The sequence below is a fragment of the Channa argus genome, chromosome 2 (genome assembly GCF_033026475.1).
Source record: "Channa argus isolate prfri chromosome 2, Channa argus male v1.0, whole genome shotgun sequence".
Classification (NCBI taxonomy): Eukaryota; Metazoa; Chordata; class Actinopteri; order Anabantiformes; family Channidae; genus Channa; species Channa argus.
The window spans coordinates 12455304-12476384 of NC_090198.1; the positions used below are offsets into that span (position 1 = coordinate 12455304).

General features: G+C 36.9%; 2 protein-coding genes across 7 annotated transcripts in view; one reads left to right on the top strand and one right to left on the bottom strand.

Annotated features, from left to right (window-relative positions):
- Positions 1 to 874: 874 nt before the first annotated feature.
- On the bottom strand, positions 875 to 9682 carry ero1a (endoplasmic reticulum oxidoreductase 1 alpha). Its single transcript, XM_067495501.1, has 15 exons — positions 9448 to 9682; positions 8171 to 8290; positions 8000 to 8083; positions 7491 to 7532; positions 6952 to 7028; positions 6352 to 6425; positions 5525 to 5645; positions 4488 to 4549; positions 4372 to 4398; positions 4187 to 4279; positions 3503 to 3749; positions 3130 to 3199; positions 2760 to 2846; positions 2428 to 2564; positions 875 to 1843 (listed from the first exon to the last, which is right to left on the bottom strand). Exons 1-15 carry the CDS (start codon positions 9514 to 9516, stop codon positions 1783 to 1785), a joined length of 1371 nt encoding a protein of 456 aa, XP_067351602.1. The 5' UTR covers positions 9517 to 9682; the 3' UTR covers positions 875 to 1782.
- Positions 9683 to 13606: 3924 nt separating this feature from the next.
- Positions 13607 to 21081, top strand: part of samd4a (sterile alpha motif domain containing 4A) — a 46341-nt gene continuing 38866 nt past the window's right edge. For 3 of the 6 annotated variants that reach the window (XM_067495507.1, XM_067495509.1, XM_067495510.1), the window contains exons 1-2: positions 13607 to 13766; positions 14893 to 15631. In XM_067495507.1, the coding sequence (XP_067351608.1) occupies positions 15436 to 15631 (196 nt within the window). In that variant the 5' untranslated portion in view covers positions 13607 to 13766; positions 14893 to 15435. Of the gene's footprint in view, positions 13767 to 14892; positions 15632 to 21081 lie in introns of those variants that run through there. The other 3 variants (XM_067495508.1, XM_067495511.1, XM_067495513.1) reach the window with 3 other exon arrangements.

Genomic DNA, 21081 nt, shown 5'->3' on the forward strand with positions numbered 1-21081 from the left:
TCATCCAATTACAGGGGTTAACCCTTCAACGTCTGCGCCCCGGCTGCGTGCTGCCTCACAGGACCGTCGGAAAAAACAAGAGTGCAGGTGCAAAAACGTCCCGCCTTGCGCTAATCTTTGATATGACGTCCGAGAGATAGTGAATGTCCTTAAGAGACCATCTCATCATCCCAGAGTATAACTGAATACATAATTAATTATTACACTGATGACTGTAACCAATATACAAATAAAATAGTCTCTAGTTCATTTATTAAACTGAAGGTGTTTCATAAATTGTGATTTGACTGCTATAGTTCTTTCCATAACTTGTCTATATTAAATCCTTTGGTCAGCCCGTTATTTTTAAATGTGCCCCAGAAATAAATAACCTAAACACCTATTGACATTGCTGTCAGTAATGTTAATTCAGATTTACAAAGCATGTAGAAATGTTAGGCCATCATTTGTTTTACTTTTGTTTTCAAAATGTGGTATTTAATTATCCTTCTGTTTATCTTATTGTTGAGTATTGTCTAAACTTTTAGTGGCCCTGATTTTAGTCGTTTTGTACTAAATTATTTTATTTTTATTTAGTTCTAAAATACATTAGAAATGCATTAAACTTCACTACACTATTAAATTTTAGTATAAATTTTATTAGCAGTTAATATCTATAAATTCATGTAGTTTTAATATAATCTATCACATTCCTTCACAACTTGCAACTCTTCACCTTTTCTTAAAGCACATTTTATCTACTTGTCTCATATTCTTTCATCATTTTCTGCTTCCCTCACATTATTCTGACTTAACAGTCGGTTTATCATCATTGTCACTTCAAGAAAGTTTCCACAGTAAGTCATTCTGAAAATGCATGTAAATCGCCAGTAGCTCCTTTTCAAGACTTTTAATATAAAGAAATGATTTTGCCTGATTGATTTATAACATTTACATAATTTCCACTATAAACCAGTATTATAATTTTGTGTGCATCCTCACACAACGAGTCTTTAGCAACCACATAACAATGTTCTTTTAAAAAATGTAATAGCTTTCAGAGTATATGTAATAAAAATATATTATTTTCATACACAACACACTGTAACTTTCCAAAGCTATTACATTTTCATTTATCTGCATCAGTTTGGTTTACAACGCCATCCCCAGGACATCAACAGAATCACAAAAACAAGAGGCCACTGTATTATTAACATGTCTGACTGGATAATGCAGACACCCTTAAGGAGGACAGAAATGTAATGGTTTAAAAAAAAATAAATAAATAAAAAATTAAATAAATCTGATTTTATTGTGATTCGAGAAAAAAACAAAACAAAAAACAAAATACAGTCTCCACCTGGCTAATGAAAGTTTAACCAGTATTTAGCACATTTGCTAGAAAGAATGTAGAAGTCTCTAAAGTAGAAAACTGCCAATCAGAGCTAAAGATCCACACAAGTCTGACATATTGTACATTCTTATAATATATATTGTAAGAATATTATAAAAATCACCTCTTTTATTTTTTAATATACATATTAAAAAAAAAAAAAAAAAAAGAGGTGATTTTTAGGAGATTATGTCCAGATAGTGCTTGTACCCCTAATTAATGCTGAAAACAGTGCTGTGATAAAAAAATCTGATAAACAGATAGCAGGGCAAACAGAAAACTATAACCTCTCATGTTAAACTCTGATAGTAGTCTAATTAGAATTCAGCAGGACAGGCAGTTGAGATGGCAGCCACTGGGGCTACAACAGTCTAGATTTGAAAATACAAGCTGGATTCCTCTCAAGGCCTTCACCGCTCCTCAGCTAGCATTGACCTGAAGTTTTTCAGCTCTCTGATGCTTGTGGTAATTCTGTGAGACATTTCATAAACAATTAGATGTAGAGGTGTTACATAAAGAGAACATTAACAGAAACATAAAATATAATTTTGTACCAAAACTTCAAATTCGATAAAAAAAAAAAAAAAAAGTTTCCCAGCTAACATTAACTAATATTACATAAAGAGAAGTATGAAATGGACATATTATTTTTAACGCATTTTTGAAGATTTTCAATTTGAGAACACAAAAAGATATAGAAACCTCACATGTTCATTATATAATATAAAAATAAAAAAAGGAAGGTCAACACTTGCTTAAGTTACATTGACTGTTTCCACCCCTTTCACATAGAAATTGCCACAATTTTTAATATCAGTAACAGTATTTGAATATCAGCATGTATCATAAAGGAATACACAACAGAGCACATGTTTTAGAATATGCTAATATATTTACAAATTATTTTCAGGCTACAAAAAGCTCCAGACTTGAAATAGTCTGTAGTATCTACAACAAAGAGAGCCATTTGTTTATATTGTTTGTAGACTTAATTTAGGTAAAAATCACACCCATGCAATTTCACAGACAATTATGTGACACAGTAAGACACTCACCTTCCAAAGGCATTTAGGAGAGAGACGATCTCCTGCCGGTTGAGCTTGAAACTGGGTCGTTGGTTACTAGACACAGACAGAGCTTCAATCTGTTGCTCTGAAAACAAAATCTTTAGCGCTGTGCCTAATCCCTGAGTCTAATGACAAGAGAGAGACAGATCAAAACAAAGAGAAAAATCATAATGTGACTCACAATACATATATTTGTTAAATTACCTTCAGTGCTTAAATGTTGGACAAACATAGTACTAATTTATGCTCCGAGCACTCTTAAGATAACTGCAGTATTGAATATTTGGAGAATGGAATATTTATGAGGCCTCCTGACTTGCCTGCAGTTTTCCCCACAGTCGACATTTGAAGCAGCCCACACAGTCCATGATCCTGGAGATGTTGAGAAAGGCTAGTCGGATGTCCTCCTGATAAACACAGCAGGGGAAAAATGTCACGAGAAAGCTGGTATTAATAATGCATAAAATAGGAAGAAGTAACCACATGTTCTTTTAATGCTTCACAATCTATCAGACAAAACACATTCTGGACATAAATCATGCAACCCGACTATGTTTTACAAATGTTGTGGATGTGTATGGCAAACTTTTGGTAACTATATAAAGAAAGCATGTGGGAGAACGTTACTTCACTTGTACAGTTTTAAATTGCTTAGTTAACTTTAGTAAACTGTTTTAAATGACAACTGACCTTCAGTTTTGCTGCTTCCTTGTTATCCCCAGAAAACAAAGACGTCTCATTAAAGTGTAAAGGAAAAGACCTGAAAGAGTGACAAGAGTGAGGAAATTCACAACGAACTGCCAACAGATATGATAGCTGTACAGTAAATGGTTTAATGTACTTTTAAAAAAAAACTAAAGATTACTCCAATCACCAGTACCTTTACAGCAGTGCTTACATTATGAAAATGCCACAGGAAATTATAAAATGTATGTATGCACATAATGTCTTACAGAGGGAGAACACTAACTAATTATCTGAAGAAATACTAAATATTAAATTCAGAGCTACAAAAACTTAGTAACAACTGTGTTGTGGTGTCAGTATCATGTGGCAGACTGACCTGGCCAGCTGCACGATCTGCAGCAGCTGCTCTTTGTGTTTCTTATCCTCCTCGGGTCTGCCGGTGTACAGATGGAAGGTTTGCTGCTGGAAGAACGGCAGGGCTTTTGCCAGTGCTCGTAGCTCTATGAGATACAGGAAGTAGAGGTTGCGGAGCCTCTTAGGACCCTCGCCGGCCGTCAGCTCAGAGTCAAAACGCTGTCTGAACTCTGAAACATTATGTCCCCACTTCCTCTGAAACCAGGAGTCTAAAGGAAAGAAAGGGATAACAGGTAGATGGATTAATAGAAGTCCCAAAAAAAAAATAAAATAAAAATCGCACATCTTAAGAAGTTACAGTCAAAGCTATGTAAATCTCTACACCAATGTATTCTTTTTGTTAAAGCAAAAACACTTATAAATAACAGATATTGTGACCACAGCACTGTGACTTACAGGCACTGTGATGTTAAACTGTAAATTCATTTGATTAAATAATTAAAACATCTGGCCTGTCCCAACACCTACACTTGCTGTATCAATAGCAGAAGTATTAGTCAAGTCCCAAGCTGTGCAATGTGTTTTCAGTAAAGGCCAATGTGCCCAAGTGTTCATTAACAATGCTAACGGGTTGAGATTTATCGCTGTTCACTGGGACAAAAACGACTCATTGAGTCAAAGGGTTTTGCAGATCTTTGTGTCTCACCATCCAGGAGGTATCTGGCACTCAGGTGTATGTTGATGCTGGCATGGAGGCCTGAGATGAGTCTATAGAAAGCTCGTTTCTCAACACACTGACCTGAGAGAGAAAGACACAAAACACATGAACAACACCTCACAAGATAATTTCTCTTTATTAATCAGTCATCTTCAAGTGAAACATCAGCTCACCTTCCAGCCAGCTGTAGAAGTTCCTTGCTGTAAACAAACCGATTGTCGAGGAAAATTTAAATCTGCAGTCTAAAAGAAACAAAGTATTGTGCAATGTGACATTCAAAACCTCTTACCGTCACCTACTGAGCTGCTGTGGAAGGAGTCAGGATTTAGTGGTCGGTTGATAGTATACGGTCTGTGGGGAGGAATTTAAGGAAGAGCATTGTAGAAATGTACAGTGCATTCAAAAAGTTTTCAGACCCCCTTCACTTTTTTAAATATGGTTTTGTCACAGCTTGGCACTACAATTGTTTAAATTGGGAGAAATCAAAGGCATGTAAACTGAAGAAATCAAAGGGGATAACCCATTAAAAAAGGGGAAATTACCTGAAAACAAAAAAAAAAACAAAAAAAAACAAACACGAAACCTAAGCACAGAAGATGATAACAGATGATAACAATGCCAACAAACTCTAAAGCACATGAACAAATATATCATGATCCACAATTTAAAGAAAAATTCATGCGCAGAAATACAGAGGCCATATCTCAAGATGCAAATAACTCATCAGCAGTAAGAATCAGAAAGCCACACTGGAATTTACAAATAAAGTAGAGCAATGAGCCACAAAAGCTATGGAATATATTTTATGGACTTAGGAGATCAAGGTTAACCTTTAGGAAATTGATAAAAAGGCCCAAGTGTTGAAGAAAAAAAGGACTGGCTCATTAACCAAACCCTGCAAGCTCCTGAGTGAAGAACATTGGATGCTTGCATGGCTTAGTGAGGCTGGTTCTGCAACAAGCCCACTGATATTATCGTGACAGTCGAGGCAGCGCAAATTCTGAGGTCTATAGAAACATTGTGTCTGCTTGTCATAATGACTAGTTTTTTTTTTATTGTTTTTTTTCTAGCTGTGTGGATAGAATATCTTTAGATGTTTTAATAGTATTCACACTCACATTTGTCCCTGTACAGTAATTTTAATACACACATACCTATGTTCCACACACAGAGGGACATGGATGCCTTTAGAAATTAGAGCACCAGGGTTTTTGGGGTGATTCAGTGTGCAAGAAATATTTTCAATGTTTTACATAGAAAAACTAAATCTAAAGATGTTCCACTAGTCTGAGCTGTAAGTGTTTATACTAAGGTTTGAATATTTACTTGAAGCAGTTCTCCTCATAGATGCTGTTCCAGATCTGCCAGGCCTCTAGTCCTTTGTAGCCTGTGAAGCGCTCGGGGTTCAGCAGCAGGTCGACATACTGAGAGTCTGGTGAACCCTCATCTGGAAAACAACAATACACAGCGTAATCACAGCAACTTCTTCCTGAGTAAGTTTGATTGCAGAAAACTAAAGTAGCAGGGCAAGTATATTTGAAGGGTGGGAACCAGCAAGGGGAGAGGGTTTGGTTTTATTCAGAACGGAGAATTTACACACAGAATTTTACTCCACACCTGTCACGTTATAATAATCTAGTGAGGCTGGGTAGTAACAGACAACTTGTACCAAGACCTTAATGAAAAATGCTACATTCATTGGTATAATTTAAATTTTATATGTTTTGCAAAACTATTCTTTACATTGCTTTCTTGATGTACTTTTCATCATGTTCCCAAAACTAATTAATATTTTAAATATTTTCAATTTTTTTCCTATGTTTACTTAAATGTTCCCTACAATAATTTAGAATAAAGACTATACATTTTAAAATTAGATTTGAGTGCTCATTAAATTGTGGTGTTGCTTTAACCTCATGATCACCATTTTAAGTATTTGATTCCAAACCAACAACAATAGAGCATGACCTTGTGAATATATGCAATTATAAAAAGGAATCAAATTGCCAACGAGCATGTCATTTGTTCTTACTTTCAGTATACATTATAGTTTTATATGGAATATGGTCAAATAAAGTGGCAGCAATCAAAACATATACAGGTTTGTTGTAATTTGTTTGCTCTTTTGCTTTAATTATGGATTGCAATAGTACCGTCAACTACACAGAAGCGTTCGGCCTCTTCATCATATTTGCTCCAGTCCTGCAGGGCCTCTTTGGTCTCATCACTGAAAATAAATAAATGTGAATAAAATAATAAATAAAAAGAAATAAAATCTGTCTATTGGTTTAAATGATCTTGTTTAACAGGTCAGAGATCACACGGGAGTTTAATTCAATGTTAAAATTTGACTCTGACAGTTGACTTGATTCACATCTGACTCTGAAATTATGACTCTGCATGTATGCTGTGGTAATTCTGTGACACATGATTAGATTTTCTTTATGCATTTTTGTCCTATCATGAAGAATAGATGCTAGGGTGCAGATTCTGTTTTCTGACCTCAGCTGTTTAACTAAACAGTTTTTTTTTTTAACTTGCTTCCTTCTGTAAAGATTATTTATGACGTTAAAAAACATGTTTGGGGATTCAGTCATGTGGCTTCTGTTGATTAGATTTTATCATCACTACAAAAATACATTTCAGCAGCATAAATATGCTCATCTGTGGAAATTACTCTGCATTTTTATTCCAAATACAAAGATACTAAATGTTGAAAAATGTTTTACATGCTGTGTATTATTTTGACTTACCTTAAAGAGACATCCACAGCTCCGAGATGCTGTGCCTTCTCACACTCAGCCATCTTCTCATTTGCTTCTGCTGAATACTGAAAACACCCACAAATTTAAATATATACAAATATTGTTTCATCAAACCTAAATTTTTCTAAAAAGTGTTATATAGTGTACCGTAACAAGAGCTATATTTTTGCTGTAGTTAATTGTAGACTGTTTCATTACATTTATAGTTTAATAGTACTCTGTAGTCTCTCAAAAATCATTTGCAAATCCCATATTGGTTACACTGCATTAACTTGTTTTCTTTATTTTCATACATACTGTAGAAAATACAGTAGCAATTATTTTAACATATACTCAAATTAGTCATTTATTGTAAAACAGACTATGCGCAAACAATATATGCTACATGCTATGTTGCTTCAGGGCTACAGTGGTGCTGGAGCCTATCCCAGGGGTCACCGTGCATGAAGCAGGATACACTCTGGAAAGGCCACCAGTCTATCTCATGTCAAATTTTTACAATAATGGCCCTAATCTGACTCACTCACCTTATTGTGTGAGGGCGATACAATACCTTCTGGCACCTCATTCTGTGTAAAGACAGAGTTTTAGTCAGTGTGACGTCAACAAAAGGTTCATAGCAGGTAGATGAAAATCACACTTCATCACACTTAAGGTATAAACTACAAACTTTCAATGGATCATGGAGGATATATGCAGTCCACTCTGTATTCATATATGCCTACTTGAATTATGGTTATGAATTTATTCACAGGAACACCTTATTTCTTTATAATCTTAACAGATGTAAATACATTTGATGGGTAGGGTATCGCTGGATCCGGAGCTGTATGGTCTGTATTCCTCATTTCCTCTATGTGCATGTTTGTTTGGGGTAGACATATAGTATATTGAAATATTAAAAAACTAAAATGAGGCTTTGATTCCATGGAACTGGTACTTTTTGAATTGTAATTTTATAAATTTCTTTTGTAACCTAAACTTACCTCATTGCAAGTTATTACTTTTACTGATTCAGATGAAAGAAAGAACTCACTGGAGAGCAAGGCGTCACAGCACAGTCCCTCAGACCACAGTGACTGCTGGCCGTCCAAAATGGACATGGCTTATTCAGGTTCACCTGCGAAAGGTCAAGTCCCAACACATCTTCAAAAACAGATCGGTTAATCTCTTTTTACAATTGTGTGTGTCGATCAGTTTGGCTTACCTTATAGAACCTGAAATAGTCAGACTCCAGAAGTGTTTGAAGTTTAGGGAAAAGCTGTTCGTTGTTGAAGCCATCAATGGTCTCTACATCACAAGTACAATCATCTAGCTCACCTGTGACCTTAGATGCAAAACACATCAGCTGGTTATCTTTGGATGAAAAATACGACTAATGATCTGAAAGACTCCCCCCTCTGGCTTTTATTATGTGAATACCAAACAAGTCAGGTGTATATCTGCTTGGAAAATGAAGCAATAGCAGCATAGATATCTCAACTATAATTCTCAAGTAAAAGTCAATGGCTCCACAAATATTAGATCCTATGCTTTCATAATGCAACTGGGGAGCATCTTTTTAGTAGACCTTCCTTATATGGCAAATGCTCAATCTTACAAACTACATCCTCCCAGTCTGCAAAAGTCTGTGCAAACTTGTTATTCATTGAATCTGAGGTTACTCTGATGATAGCATCTGGGTTACGACAGACTTTAGAGAGATACTTCCTTCCTATTCATCTCAAGCATATCATACCAAGAGATTTGGTATATTCCTTTTTCAGTTGAGATTTTTTACTTCTATTACTTGTTTGGAGGTTTAAAGCTGCACGACTCAATACACTGACATTACATTTGGTTAAAATACCCATAGCTACATGGCACATGTGGTCTTCCCTCAGCTCATCGTTTTAACACTCTCACTAGTATTTGTTTACAGCTGCAAGAGGAAGCGGTTTTCAGAAAATGACCTCATGAACCCAACATAGATTACCTGAGCAGCACAAGGAGACTACCAGGTGTCCATAGTGGCTCATTAGAAACTAGAGTCAGATATTATCATCAGATATTCCCCTCAGGAGCTAACAACGCTGAAACAGGGGTACCTAGATGAGTTGAGTGAGCAGAAACAATTGTCCAAATGGATGCTAATGTCGGCCTGTCCGGATAATGATGACTGATACATGCAAGTATAAGCAAAATGGATGCTGCCTCAGATAGAAAAACCGTTTAGTGATAATCTCCTCTTTATGTTTAACGAATTAATTTGTGTAAGCTGAGCAAAGACCAGTTCTCAGTGGAAAACTTCTCATCAGGATTTAAGTCTCTACTTTCACCCATCAGGTGCTGCTCTTGCATGCTGTTACCTGGCAGGAAATAACAGAGGCATTTAAAGAGGGAGGCAAAAAGTAACATCAGAAAAGAAGCTACAAAAAAAACAATGACGAGGTTCAGTTCATTCATCGTTATGATGACGATGACTAACGAGTTACAATCGCTCACCTGACAGAAACACCTGCTGTCTACAAATCCGGACACCTGGAGGAGCAGAAGAAAGACCACCAGTTTCATGACGACCTCTTTGCAAACACAGACCTCGCTTGCAAACAACACTACACTCCGTAGACCACGTACTTATGACTATAGCTTCGCGTCCTGAGTTGGTGAGGGCGGTGATCGGATGTGATGATTTGCTTCCTCATATTTCCTTATTTCCTACACGCTACGTGAGATACGTGACAGCCGGATCCGCTTTAATCAAACGTCAGACTCACATCACTTCACCCCTGTTAGCGTGGTCACGTTTGAACGTATGCTGCTTAGAAATTATTTAGTTTTGTTTGTTTTTTACAGGAGTCCTGTACGAACGCGAAATAATCCGACTAAAACATAAAGTGAGAATCCAAAATATACAAACGGATGTCTCAAATTGGTAGAGACTATAGAATTTAAACAAACAGACTTATAAATCTTAAAAAATAAAATAATACTTGTTAATTTAAGATCAGTTATCAGCTGATCTGTATCAGCTGAACTGGTAAATTAAATAGTTTTGTGACAAACGTCACACAAACGTGTTGATAACGACCCCAGGTTTTATGTTTACATACTGAGAAGCAGAAAACTAATGTAATGCCCTACGTCAGCCACGCCGTGGAACTAAAGGACACGCTTTCACACAATCAACCAAAATAAACTCTGGAATACTGGAATAAACTTATTGCTGCCAAAAAATAAACTCAGCTTTGTTATATGTTGTCCACCTCTAGGGATTGGGAAGTAAGACCGATTCCTATTCTCTTTACAGCAATATTATTTGCAAAGTCTCAGATATTGTGGCAGTAAAATACCACATAAACTAAAACCTTCAATGAAATCTGTAAATAAACACATCTATTGTTTTTCGTGTATATTGTTGTTTATTTGTTTAATGCTCTGGTAGAATCCAAATTTTCAAGTTTGGCATTATTTCTAAATACTTACAATAATTTAGAGTCTTCCTTTGTCTATAATTAAACCTGCAAAATTGCAAGATTTCCCAATGTCCTGTCAGATTGAGTGACACAAAGCACTGCAATAAGGCAAGATTTCACCATGACACACTGGGTGGACTAATTATGACTACTACAGTTACAGTGGCAAGAAAGAATAGGTGAAGTATTTGCATTTTTTTGGTTTTCTTTACAAATTGGTCATGAAATGGTCATCTAATGTGTTTAGATTTTTACAAAATCCCACATTTAAACAAATACAATGTCTAAGCTGATAAAACACAAAGAGTCATGATCTTTCATCTCTTTATTGAACACATTCTTCATTAAAGAATTCTTAGTTACTCCAGTGCTTCCCAACCTACAGGTTGGTGGTCCCTCTTAAGGATCTCAGGGTAGTAAGATGATTAATGGAAGAAAAAAGTAACATGTAAACTGTTGTAAGTGAAACTTTACTTTTAAGTGTGTCTATATTTATATGTTTCAGCTGTCTCAGAGGTGTGGTCCTCTGTGAGTCTGCAGCCACATCTGTACAGTAAGGGTCGGGACACACAAAGCCAACTCCTTGCTATCGGCCAGCTTCGGGCACCATACATGTCGGCTTTCATCTTTGCAGCGCATTCTAACACTGGTTTTCGACGTATACGAAGCCGATGTGAGGCAATCCAAAGGTCTTAGTGTTAGTTCTTTGTCATCCCTTCGAACAATTGCTCTAAATTTTGTGACCAGCAGAATTTTAATCTGCATGTGGCCAAGCTAACCCTGTTAGCTTCCAAATGGAGTGTGAAAGCCATGACTGGTACACCTCTGTCACATGAATATGACCTGCTTTGGATTTAATCAATGTGTTTGCACAGAGAAAGATTAATGTATATCAGCTGGCAAGGTTAAAAAAAAACTGTTTGACTGTGTGTTCTTATTTATGGCATGTCTACGGTTGTAGTTTAGTGCAGTAATTTCAGTGCTTAGCAGCTGTGGCTTAATTTCAATATATGTTAGATTAAGCAAAATTATTACCTTCCAAAATTTGGGGGATAAAAAAATGTGCACATAAGCATAGCATGAAAAATGAGACTGTGCTGTGAAATCTAGGAAAGTATGTTTTTTGTACTGTCTGCAAAAACGTCTAGCAGCTGTAGTCAATGTGACACCATGACATACAGTTTGGAGCCTTCAAAGTTTGTCCGGAGACAGGTTGCGGTGGTGGATGGTTCATAAAACACAGGTCCATGTGAAAGTTTGAGTCCAGAGAGAGACAACTGTTATTGCTGTTTTTGGAAATAGCTGCGTGAAATCAGTACTTCCTTTTATTTTTGTTTAAAGTCTAACCCTAACCTACTCCTGATGATTTGTGCCTAACTCTATCCAAACTGCTGTTTTTGCACTATTTAAATTCTGCATAGTTTAGTATTTAGAGCAAAAAAAGAACAACCAAACAAACAAACACAAAAAGAGTAAAACCGACGCCTCAACTCTGCTCCATTGTACGGTATGTTCCATTTTGAAGTCAAAACGGGTGCACTTTCCTCAGACGCCTGTTTCTGCGTGGTGGCGCTGTTTCGACAAACGGTTCATTTAACCCGTATCAGGTACAAGCGTCGTCTTTGAGCGTTAAAGTTGGAGAACACAAAATGCTCAAGGTTAATTGATACTGTTCATTAATTGGCCATTAACTAGATTTAGTTGACCATCATTCTTTGAGCAACATAGGCTTACACTGTGTACTATTAAACTGCAGGGTACATTTTCAGGTAAATTCAATTCTTTCTGATTAGTGTCACCAAAGTCAAGGTACCACACTAACGTGAAAAGCCAGTGCTTGGTTTCTCCTCTCCTGTCTACATAAACGGGGACGAGCGCCCATTTATATACAAAATGCTCATTCTAAAATAAGGACAGAGGAACAACTCTTATTTACAGCCTATTCCACACTAATAAAAACGTAATTATGAACAACGTTTTCTTCCAAAATATCACTCTCAACGTAACGCAATACAACAACAAAAAAAAAAAAAATAACTGAAAAATCTTGCACACTTTGGGTTTAACTACACGCTGTAAGTACCAGACTATGAGACAAAATGGGAAAGTATATCCCGCTTCGAAAGTGTTGCCCACTTTCCACCTCTGTTTGACACAATGTGCTGTTTAAACATTCAGCGTTGTCTCTGTCTGGATAAGGGCTTTAGTAACTGTGGAAACATTTGTTTTTCTTACATTTTCTTGCACTTTCGTCGGTCGTCCCCTCCCCTCTCTCCGTCTCTCTATTTTGGTGCTTCCTCGCGCTGCCAAGCCCCTGACGTAATGCTCCGCCGTTAATGATTAGCATGTGGAAACGAGCAGCAGCAGCCTTATTGCGTCAATGCGGCCGGAACTCAAAACCCAAGTGGTCTTGTATTTCAAAATAATGCATATTTAAATCATTTAAATATCCACCCATCCTGTCTTCACCCTGTACTGGTAGTGGACACGCAGACCGTCACAACTACAGACAATTAACATGCAACATAACATGCATGTCTTTGGACGGTGTGTCCTTTGCTTTAATATTTCATTTTTTCCAAATAGTTTATACTATTAGTCTATTACATCTGAGAGGGAAATATTGTTACCTACGGTAAGTACATTGTTTCCACCGTTTCACCATGTTGATTTTACTTACAACAGTGTTGTGGCTCATAGTCTGTCACATAAAATGAACTCTGCGCTGACTAACTAAACATTAAAATGAAACCTTTTCCAACAATTTTGTTGTTCAGAATACTTCCATGTATAGTCAAGTAGGATATTAAAATCTGTGTTAGTCACAGTAAAAACTGTGATGGAATAATGATGATGTATCTTTAAATATGTGGTAGTAAATCATTGAATTACAAAACAAAAAAGAACTAAGAAACAAAAAGAACTATTGAAAAATATGTTAATATTGAGCAGATTTTTTTTATACATTTTTGCTTCTCTAAAATCGATTTATTTACTGATTACTTTGTAAAAATGTTCAGGAATATTTTCTGCATTGTTTCATATGGCTTTCGTGCTTCCTGAACGTCTTGTTTCTTGTAGTTCATAATTTTTGTAGAATAATACACGTACGGTCCCCCAGGCTTCTGCACTTTATTTTGAAATAGCAAGCGGAAGTCTCCTATCGTGTTCTGTGTAGTCCCACCGCTTCTTTTAGACCGGAGCAGCCGTCTGCTGGGAAGAGACAGAGGAGAAGGTGGTCAAGATGGCAAGTCCCACTGACCCGGAGTGAAGGGGCATTGATCCCCGAAAAGTTGAGCCTGTCCCCCGTCCTGAGAAGAAACCAAACGATGCTAACTGCGCCAGGAGGTAAGAGCCATCACCTCAGTACTTTTAATCGCCTCTCCGACTGTCAAATGTTCGAACTTTAAGTTGCGTTCTAGTTAAATCATTTAGGGGGTGTTGTGTCCGCTCTTTTTCTGTTTGGTTAGTAATTCAAAAAGAAATACGAACCCGTTCTTGCTCTCTAAGCGAGCCTTCGGATTTAAATTATACAGTTTTACCAGTTGGATAGGCTAACTTTGGTACCTTTGTATTTGAGTTTGTTAGCGTGAAGTTAACTAGTTAGTCAACGTTCGCGGTTGAGTAAATGCAGCAGTTGACGTTTGCGTTACAGGTATTTAAAGCCAAGTTAGCGGTGTTGGGAATTCCAGCTTGCTAACTATGTTGAAGTTACAGTTGTTACGCGCTTATAGTAGATAGAAGATACAGATCGCAGAATAAATTAACGTTACTTATTCATTTTTCTGTTGTACAAATTGCCCACACACATAACGTTGTCCAATGGCGGTCAGTCCCTGTAACGTTACGTGCTGATGAAGCAAAGTGACAGTTTTAGACAGCGGCTAACGTTCAGCCCTGAAAACTGGTGTCTGCTTTTAGCTTGCTCCTCGGCTTAAACTTACCACTCCAGTATATCCTTGGACTAAAATACAGTTTGATGTGACTAACCCGTAATTACAACAACCGAGGGAAGTCGCTGCTGAGGTCTGTGCAACATACAGTCTTGTCATCCTCCGCCGTCGGTAACCCGGCGTCTTTCTTTCGGAAAATTCCGGGATGCAGTGCCAGTAGTAACGTTACCGACAGCTGTATTTTTAGGAGTGGGTGGATACCAAAAACGCAAATTATTTATTTTCGTCCAGGCGGTGCATGCCACAAGCCTATGTGCGACGTCGAGGAAGCAAGCTATAAATGCATGCGTGCGTTTTTAAGGGCTGATTTCTTATAAGCGGCTCTGTTGGAGCCGTACAAAGTCTCCAGACCTGAAGCAACAGGGACACTGACGCATTGTTACCGAGGCTGTCTTCTGCAGTGCACTGAAAAGTAATAGCGTATGTATAAAAGAGTGGTAGAGATGGGTACACAGAGCCACAGAGAGCAGTGTCTGTAAAAATCTTCTTACACTCTCCTAACTTCTCACATCCTCCTGCAGGCGTAAGAGGGATTCCCTGAAGAAAAAATGCCAGTAAGGCTGAAGCTGATGTGACACAGCGTCTGCTGGAGGAAAGCTGACTCATCAAATATCAGTCCCTCTGGAAGCTACTAAGTAGCCGAGAGCAGCTCATATCACCTAATGCCTATCTAGAAGAGTACCTTATACCCCACCACCATCACCACTAACACGGTTTATCAGACAGCAGAAGACAGTACAGTAACACCTCCAGCAGGAATATATCTAGCAGCATCTGCGAGTGAAACACATTTTAGTGCCTGACATAGGCGGCTGCTGTGCTGTACCAGCTAATAATGACAATGCTAACAATTGCAATAGTGTACTTCAGCTTAACTTTGCTGACTTACTGATTCATTGATTAACATCAACAAGCAGCTGTCAGGACCATCGTCATCTACCATCACTTTTACAATAACCATCAGTTTCAAATTGGTAGGGGTTGCTCTGTGAGCTGCTCTTGAAACGTCTAAGCCCATCTAGGCACCACCACAGTCAGTCTGTCTTCAATCCACTTTGCAGACCATGATGTTTCGCGATCAGGTGGGCGTACTAGCCAGCTGGTTTAAGGGGTGGAATGAGTGCGAGCAGACGGTGGCTTTGCTATCCTTGCTGAAGAGGGTGAGCCGGACCCAGGCCCGCTTCTTGCAGCTCTGTCTGGAGCACTCCCTTGCTGAGTGCACTGAACTACAGGTCCTGGAGAGAGAGGCCAACAATCCAGGTAAAGAGCCAGCTGCTCAAACACAGTCAGTTGCAACATCATCCGCTAAGATCTGATGAAAATGCATTTACACATTGACTGACCACAGTCATTTATTGTTTTCTTACCCTGCATTTTTCTTCTAAAACAATCAAATTTTCCTTTTATTCTTCTTTTATTCCAATTCTGGGAATTGGCAGAAATTGGTATGAAAATTGCAGTAGTTACGTTGCTCCTGCTTCAGGTTGCATTTTGTTTTTGATCAGGGACACACCAGTCAAATGTACAGATTTTACTACTCTTCCTTTTTTTGACCACCCTTTTACAAATTCATAGGTAATTTTTGTTTACAAGAGCATTTTTTCCCAAAGGCTCTGTAGTTTCTGAACCTGAAACAAACACACACATAGAAAATCACACAAGTATAGACTCCATGCAAGCTACTTTCTGTTAAAATAATCCCTGCCCCTTGAGTAATCACTGATTTATCAACATCATGAAAGTGTGAATGGAAAACTGCTATGCTGAACTGTAGCCAGTCAGGAAATGATTGTCAAAGGAGGTTAAGGTCATGTATCGTTTTAGCTCAGCTGGTGTTCTTGCCGACTAAAGATGTTGGTCAGTCAGTGTGCCAGCATATAGTGCTGTAGCGCTCCCTGTGTTGGTATTGCACCAAGGCACCCAAGGGGGTTTTGGCTGGGATTTGTTGCATCAGACTGCAGTGTGGCCATGGTAACAAAAACCCTGGCAACTGACTTGGCTCATGAAAAATAGAAATGAAGTGCTGTTGCTGATGTGATGGAGAGCTTATGTCTGTGTGCAGTGCACCTATGTCAACAATTGAATGGAGCTATACATCCGCTGGCTAACAGTGTGATTCAAGGGGCTGTGGATGTTACTGGGGTGACATAATGGCCCTGCCTTGCTGTGACACTCATGCATATTACATAGAGTTTCCATCAGGGTTTACAATGGGCACTGGCTACAGTTAATTCTGTCCTTTGTTATTGTTTAATATAAAGCTGGAGTTATTATACAAATTTTCCTCATTTAGCTCCTTTCTAAGTTCAGATGGCCAGATCAAAAAAGACTGAATAAAGGGAAAGGTAGTGATGTCAGGCTTTTCTCTGCGGTTTTTTTTTTTTTTCATAACAGAATACAGTGCATTATGAGTCAATGAGTTTTCTGGTCTTTCTGCTCATCATATTCTATTCTCAAATTCTGCATGAATCTTCATTTACTAGCTACCAAGACTCTGATTTATAGGTGCTAATGAAATATGAAGAAAATATGCCTCTAGTTGTAAGGGGCTAGTTTTGCTCTTTATGTGAAATAGTGTAATGACATTTTTAGGAGTTATAAAATAAGTGTTTTTGTCGATGTTATTGGTGATTTGTACAATTTACATTCCCAGTTGACAGTTTAGATAGCTTTAGATATAAAGGCATTTGTCATAAAGGTAAATCATTTTGGGTGCTTAAGAGTTGTAAAAGTAAGGCACTAAAAAAGTGCAGACCAGCATTACTATATTGAAATTTTATTGAAATTGCATCTGACGTGCAGGCTTTGTCATATTTTTTTGTGCCTCTGAAAAGCTTGGTAGGCATAATGTGTGTGTCTTTCTCCTGTAGACCTTTCTCATCTGCTCAAACTCCTCTGTGTCATAGTGATGGAGTGAAAATACATTTAGGAAAACTCAATTATCTCGTATGGCTCAAAAAAATCACAGAAACTGCAGCATACACAACATTCTAATACACGCACACACACACAGCTCTACAGTCTAAATGTTGACAGGCTGAATAATAATGTTGGAAGCCAACTAATGTTTTGAATCAGAATCACACCTTGTCATTGTGATAATAGTTAAAATTTGGTCTTTCCTTCAACATTAGGGACGTTCCAGTACCACTTTTTTCTAGGCTGGCTACAAGCACAAGTACTTACATTTACAGTTTTGCTTCTAGAATGAGTTGCTGCACAGTAAAATTCTCATCAATAAGTTGGATTTAAGCAAATACCGGATAAAGCAACTTTTGCTAAAATGAAGAAACACAAAAGAAAAAAGATGAATAAAGTACAAATTTTGATATCCAAGATGGTGAAGTGAAGACAACATGGACTGTAGAGTGTACACAGGAACATATGAAGGTCAAATAACCTGTAAAACAAAGCAAACTTCAGGTGATGTTCTAGTTACTATATATAACCCTCGATGTTGCCAATGTCAGTTGCAAATATTAAAGATTTTTTAAATATCTTTGAGAACTATGAGTATGACTGCAACTAGATCTTAGGACTTTATTACAGCAGAACTTGCATTCAGCTTTAGTTTTGTCATTGCCAATGATCATAAAACCATTTTAAATCGTAATTAAATTAGACATTTTTCTACATCCCCCTACCTGCAAGATAACAAGATAACTTACAAAATACAAAATAACAGCATAAAAAAACAAAAACATACAAAATTTATTAGCTTATTCAGCATTTTACAAATGATTCTGGTGAAGCATTAGGGCTTGTGCTACTTTTTTACTTAACTACTTTTAGTTACAAAAAGTATGTGTCTCTGAACCATTTTTTTCTAGGTTAGGGTTAGGGTGATCAGGTCAGAAATGTGCAAAGTGAGGTAATCTATTGGTTTGTAATCACTGACTACATTTAAACAAACTGTAGTAAATCATCTCCTAACTTAATAAAGTTCTCTCGATAAATTGCTTTTTATAAATTCTTTTTTTGATAAAGGTCATGTGAGGTTTAAAACACATTAGTTTAAAACCCTTTTCATCTGTATTGCTTAAAGTTTTGTTAAACTTTATTGTTAATTTGGCTTTTAGAAAAGAAAATACACATTACTAACTTGGTATACTGTAATAAATAAATTGAAATGTTAGTGGTAAAGGGCTTTCCTGTCCACTTTGGTATGTAACTGGTTTCGTTTTAGACAGACAAATGACGGCTTTCAAAATTTTACTTAGTACACTGTCAGATATTTGGATGCATATTTCTAATTTCCAGCAAACGTGGCTGTGTGAGCTTGTGGTCATTTCTGATCTAATGATTCAGTCAGGTGAGATTGAATCAGTTGGCTCATTTCAGTGTTGTAGAGTTAATGTCAGGACACATTCTGCTGAAAAGGGAGAGACTGAGAAAGTTGTCGGTTACATGATCTCTCTGGTATGTTGTGGTAGCTTGTTTGAGTGCTTATGTGCTAAGATAAGACCAATGTATCTGATGGTGTTGTTACTTGTCCTGGTCTAGTATTGATTAGTTTTTTTCCAGTTTCTTGCCGCAGCTGAGTTTGAATCATCGGCTATTAATGCTTTGTCAGTCTTGATCACATTTGTGAAAAGCCCAAAGGAAAATGTTGAAAAAGTCGGACATATCTATTTATTTTAACATGATTTATTTTTTACATGATTTTATATCCATTTTGTATCATATTGTATGGATTAGTAAGCAAAATTTATTATTTACATTTAAATCTCCTTAAATTGTGCTAATAAACTAGAGGAACAAATCTACAAGACATAATATTCTGTTATAATACAGTACAAATACCCATTTTTCTGCATTAAATGGTCACAAAATGTGATTGGTTCTACACTAAATAACAAGCATAATAATAATTAATGATTGACAATGTATTGCATGTTAATTTTATTGGTACAGTAATATGTATGTTTTTTTAATCAAATTCAAATCTTTTTTATAGCAATCGTTTTTTGTTGTTGTTGTTGCAGCTAGAGTCAGAGAGAGAGGACACAAATACAAGTGTTTTCTTTGGCTGTTAATCCTGAGAACTGGTCCATATTAACTGTTCAGTATTAAATATTTGTTGGTGCTGGTGCAGAAATGAGACTTGCAGGCAGTTAAAGGGTTAACATGCAGCTGGAAGTCTTGGGCTGAGTGGAAAAGCGCAACTATTTGGAAAGCGGTGTACAAATGACTGGAATCCTCCGTGACCTACTTCTCTGAGCCACTGAGAGGCTGCCTTGTTTGGGGACCCAGAGAATTATATGACTTTATTTGGGGTCACTAGCTAGGGTTGCATCATACAACCCTGCCCAGCATTTAAATTTAAAATTGGGATTTATGTCTTGCTTTCTTTGGCTCTTATGACTTATTTGATTTCATTTAAAGTTTTGTGTGATCAATTTGAGAGCAAATGATTAACGGAACACCACCTGAAGACTGGTACACATAAGCACACAAACAAACACACACACACACATGGTAGAATAAAGTATTAATGTAAAGGGTGGGGTCAGGATAGGACAGTGGACCTGGTGTTCTTAATGACTAACTTCTTTTTTGTGTGGTGTGGTGTACTGCTGACCTGGGCTGTTTGACTGGAAGTAGACAGACAGGGACTTGATATATACAAATAGCTGTTTTGTAGAACCGAAGGTAACAGAGACAGAGCTCTGTGTTTGGGGTGAGTTGCAGCAGTCAGTTTCACTTTGTTTGACAGGGAATCCATTTCAGTGTGGTTTGATTTTATCCACATCTTAAATACTCCTAAATCTCCTATATGCTTTTGCTGTGGTTGTATTTGTACTGCCCAGAAATAACATACTTTAAAAAAACAAAAACAATACTCATATATATATATATATATATATATATATATATATATATATATATATATATATATATATATAAAAACTAAGGGTGTAACAATTCAGCCACATCATAATAAGGGTTCAATATACAATACAGGACTCATTGTTCGATGCACCACAATACAGTTAACAAAGCAATAGAAAGATGTTATTCCTTCTTGGGTATGTAAATTAACTAAACATATTTTTAATTGTTTTTGTAGTTTTTTTTTTCTTTATAAACACAGCTCTCTAATTTTAAACAGCAGAAAAAAACCATGTGCTTATTTTGATTTTTAGTTTAACAGAACGACATTATTATTATTATTTTTTTTTTAATTAGATGAAAATCAACACTGTAACATTTTCAGGCAGGGACCTTTGCAAGTTCACACCATGTCTCATTGGGGGTTTACAATGTGAGCTCTAACACTAATGTAGCTTTGAATATCTAAAATACTGCCACACAGCAGATAATGTCAGAGGGAGGTTTCTTGATGTGTGCCTTCTCTATTGCAAATATTCTGCTAGCAAAAGTGAGTACAAAAAGAATCCAAAAAGTGCACAACATTGTCCACACATGGTCATATGTGCACTATGTATATATGTATGTACATAATGTAAATGACAGTTGTGCAAAATGCAAATTGCAAGAGAAATTGATTTCTTTTTCAAGGGATCCTGAAGTTTTAACATTTTATGTATTTGTTATTTTTGTATTATAAAGTAATTGTTTAGTGCACCTTTATTTACACCTGAAAACACCAGATCTTCAGGAATGCCAGAAACATGAAACAATGGAGGGTGGGGTGTTTAACCAGTGGAGAATTAGAATTTGAGAAGCTGTTTGAATCTAGGTCAAAA

Bases quoted from the DNA above. Each gene is read 5' to 3' on its own strand.
- ero1a (XM_067495501.1), bottom strand. From the start codon at position 9,516: ATGAAACTGGTGGTCTTTCTTCTGCTCCTCCAGGTGTCCGGATTTGTA. The intron at 7,533-7,999 runs GTGAGTTCTTTC...GTCTTTACACAG, and splicing joins CTGTGACGCCTTGCTCTCCA to AATGAGGTGCCAGAAGGTAT. The intron at 1,844-2,427 runs GTGAGTGTCTTA...AATGTCTCACAG, and splicing joins CTCCTAAATGCCTTTGGAAG to AATTACCACAAGCATCAGAG.